Source organism: Megascapheus bottae, chromosome 8 (assembly GCF_031878675.1).
Source record: "Megascapheus bottae isolate mThoBot1 chromosome 8, mThoBot2.hap1, whole genome shotgun sequence".
NCBI lineage: Eukaryota > Metazoa > Chordata > Mammalia > Rodentia > Geomyidae > Megascapheus > Megascapheus bottae.
This window is the reverse complement of record NC_143516.1, coordinates 64,771,083-64,775,119: the sequence shown is the minus strand read 5'-3', so window position 1 is coordinate 64,775,119 and position 4,037 is coordinate 64,771,083. Positions and strand designations below refer to the sequence as shown.

General features: G+C 54.1%; 1 protein-coding gene across 1 annotated transcript; it reads left to right on the top strand.

The window, feature by feature from the left end:
- Positions 1–1,109: 1,109 nt before the first annotated feature.
- Positions 1,110–3,734, top strand: LOC150060054 (golgin subfamily A member 2-like). The gene is made up of 4 exons (XM_090337763.1): positions 1,110–1,586; positions 1,695–2,198; positions 2,277–2,537; positions 2,652–3,734. Exons 1-4 carry the CDS (start codon positions 1,110–1,112, stop codon positions 3,732–3,734), a joined length of 2,325 nt encoding a protein of 774 aa, XP_090193889.1.
- Positions 3,735–4,037: the final 303 nt, after the last annotated feature.

Sequence of the window (4,037 nt, the reverse complement as noted above, 5' to 3'; positions counted from 1 at the left end):
CTGTCCCAGCAATTCCACTACTCAGCATTTACGGAATCGTCCTGAAACAAGGACAAACTAAATCCAATATCACAACAATGTTCATTGCAGCACTATTTACCATAGTAAAGATATGCAACCAACAAAGATGCCCCTCAGTTCATGAGTGGATCAACAAGATGTGGTATTTATGCACAACGGAATTCTGTGCAGCCATCAGAAAGAGTGGTAGAGGACTTCCCAGAACCAAGCTGCGTATTGACAGCTGGACAGCAGCTGTGGTTTCAATCATGTGCCAGTTGTTCTTTCTGTGCTGGGGAGGATTTCACATACACATGGGCAGCAGCATGCGCTTCTCAGATATTCTCCTTTCTCCCATGACTGTCCTGATTCCTCTGAAATCATCAGCCAAACTGTGAAAAAAAAGGCAATCTAGGAAGCATGGCCTAGGCGAGCAGCAAGATCAATACTCATGGAGACAAGCCCTGGACGTAGGATATCCCTGACCCCTCCAGATCCTCTGGGAAAGAAGAGCACGTTATATGAAGAACATCAGGAACCTCAGAGATTCCATGAACAGAATTCAAGTGTCAGCAACCATGATTAGAAAACTTGAGCTACTTTAGCAAGAACTGACAACAGGAAGACATTGGACTGGATAGCTTCTTTCTTAGTGCCACTGCCTGGAAAGACAGGGAGAAACTCTGGTGGCCATAGTTTTATGAGGGACCCAGGAAAGGTGCATTGAAACTGGGGACTATCCACCTAAAGCAGGTTCCCACTTGCCCCCAAACCAAACCGGACAGAGTTAGATGGGCATGGGGGTGCAAGAACACCTGTCATTATGACTCCACCCATCCCACCTGGATCACAAGTGTCCGGCCACACCCCCGATTACTTACTAATTCTCTCTGACCAATGGGAAGCAGGAATTGGAGCCACGCCCACATGTCATGTTGCCTAGTGGCACTGGTATTCCCTCCGTTGGATTACACCACTACAGCTGTAGAGGAAGATAGAGGTGGCTAAGTGGTGAGTGAGAGAATTCAGGTAATTTGGGAGAAATAGCAGGAAAAAAGACATAGTTCTTACTGATTGGGAGAGGAGAGGTGATCTTAGAAAGCCTGGGAATGTGGCCCGCCCATCTTCCCCGTCCCAGTGCTGGGATATCTGAACAAACAAGGAGAAAAAAAATAGATGCAGGGAAGAAACTCCTGCAAGAATACCAGCAGAAGAAGTGTCCGAGTGGACCTGCAAACGTGAAGAACAAGAAGAAAAACAAAAAGGGAGGTAGCCCCAAGACAAACAACACGGGATACTGTGACTCAACTGAGGGTACAGCCAAACTCCAGGCTGACCCCGAGCCTCCCCTGCCTTTGGACACAGTCACAGCGGCCGAGGTCAAGAGTGTCACAGGTCCCAATACCACCAGGGATCTGGAGACAAGATACCAACACCTGCTGCTTGCCCTGGACTCCAGCAAGGTAACAATCCAACAGCTGTGCAGTGAGGTGCAACAACTAAAGAAGGAAAAGGAGAAGACAGCACATGAGCAAGAAGCACTGAGAACAGAGCTGGAAATCCACACGCTCTCCTTACAAATGCTGGTTTCCCAAGAAGGGGATTTGCAGTCTGCCCTGGCCCACATGGAAAAGGTAGCCAAGGAGAGAGAAAGAGAGCATGAAGGTCTCACCAGACACCTGCAGGCTTCACAGCAGCGCTGCCAACAGCTAGAGAAGACAGTGTCTGCACTCACCACCATGCAGAATGGGACTGAGAAGAAGAAACTCCAGCTCCTGGAAGACCTCAATAATGTGAAGCTTCAGCTGCAGGAAAAGGCCCGAAGCTACGATGACTTGGACGCAGCCAACGCTGAGTTGCAAGAGAAGATCAAAGTGCTCTGGACTCAGAAGACCAACATGAAGAACCGAATTGGAAAATTTCAACAAGCACTGGGGGAGCGGGCAGTGCTGAAAAGACAACGAGACAATCTGAGAAGCCTGGTGAGCACACTGAAGCTGGAGAGAGACACCTTTGAGGAGGACCTGAGGGTGGAGAGGTCCACGTGGAAAGACAAGGTCCAGCAGCTCACAGAGCAGATGAATCAAATGAGAGAGGAGAGAGAGCAAGCGGGGAGGCAGGTGCTGCAGCTAGAGACCAACCTGGCCCAACTGACAAAGCAGCTGGCAGAGCCGCAGCCCCCCACAGGACCATCTCAGGCTGAGCAGCAGCTGCAGGCCCAGGCCTGCCAGATGCAGAAGGACATAAAGATCCTGGAGCACCAACTTCACACCCAGGTCCAGGAAAACCAGAGCCTTAGACTCCAGACCCTGCAGCAGCAGGAACGGCTGCGGATCCTGGACAAGAAGGACAAGGAAAGGGATCAGAACATCAGACGCACCTGTGTGCACAACGCAGCGCTGCAAGAGCAGCTGACCCAGCTGCAGGATGCTTTCCACAGGCTGAGCTCTGAGAAGGAGGACCTGGCCAGCCTCCTGACCTCAGAGCAGCAGGTGAAGGAACAGCTGCAGCAGAAGCTGGAGCAGCGACAGGAGGAGGTAGAAGACTGGAAAGAGGTGGCTGCGACCAGGAGCCAAGCAGCTGAGAACCTGCAGGAGCTGCATGGCCAGTGCCTGGCCCAGCTGCAGGAGCTCAGAGCCACCTGTGCTCAGCACGTGGCCTACAATCAGCAGCTGACCTCAGAGAAGGAGGCACTGCAGCTGCACCTGCTGAGGCAGACCCGGCTGCTGGAGCACCTGGAGCAAGGGCAGGGGCACAGCAAGTTGGGGGACCACAGGGTGCCTCAAAAGGACACCCTGAAGTGCCTGGAAGCAAGGAGGCAGCAGCAGGAGCAACCACAGGCCCTGCTCAGCTTCCTGGCCTTCCCTAAGGAAGGTGGAGAAGTGAGAAAGGAAGAGGAGATGAGTGAGGAGGCAACTCCAGGGGACCTGACTGTCCCCACGGATGTAGAGAATCCTCAAAGCTTGAGGGATTTTTACCTGAAGGTGCTAGCAGTCGCTGAATCCACAAAAGACAGGCTCAGCCAGCGGCTGCAGGAGGAGCAGGCCCGCTGCAGCTGCCTGGCCAACCTGGCAGCCCAGTGCCAGACGAGACTGGAGCACCAGGCCCTCTTCCCCAGAAGCTGGAGCCATGGCGGGTCTGGGGACCGGAAGCTGGACCTGAAGGTGGCTAACAATCAGCCGACAATCTGCTTCCTCCACGCCCTGCCCGACAACGTGGACTTCCAGAGTCCAGTACGGGACCTGCAGCTGCAGTGCAGCCAGCTGTCTGAGCACATGGGCGCCATCGAGGCGTCTCTTGCGACCTGTACAGAAGAGATGGCAGTCCTGGAGGAGCTGCACCGCGAGAAAGCCCAGTATGTCCACCAGCTGACCCGGGAGAAGATGGAGAGGAGGAGAGAGCTGCAGGAGGTGCTGCTGCGGCTTGCAGGACCTGGCACGGGGTGCCAGGGCAGGACACAGGCAGACCCCGAGACCCCCGCTGCTGGCCAGGCCTTGTCCCCTGTGTCGGGCCCAGGATACATGGAGCTGAGGGAGGAGCAGAAATGCTTGGCCCAAGGGCACCTTGAAGACCGCGGGAACCCTTGTCCTGGAGAGGCCTCCCCCGCGGGACATGTTGTGCTGCTGATGCCCGACCTCGAGAGCCCCCAGGAGCCTTCAGGCTGGGGCAGCCAGCGCCTGGGCCTGGGCCCTCTCCTCTCCACACTGAGGCACATGATGAGCTTCCGTCCATGACTTCCCAAAGCCTTGGCACAAGTGGCACAGAGACTTAGGCAGCCGCATGGCGTCCTCACAGGACCTGATACCATGGCTCAGCTGCAGGCCACACCTGCCAGAGACTGCTGGGAGGTCACCCCGATTCTAAGACACCTCAAAGTCCACTGATTGTAGGGGCAGGGGCTTCTGCTGGGCTTATTACTAATAAATTCTTTGCAATGATAGTTGAGCGTGATGAGGTAATTTTCCCTTAGCATATCAGTGATAGTGTATTTCCTGACATAGAGTTTTACTGATTTCTGGAATCATTCTCCTAATTTT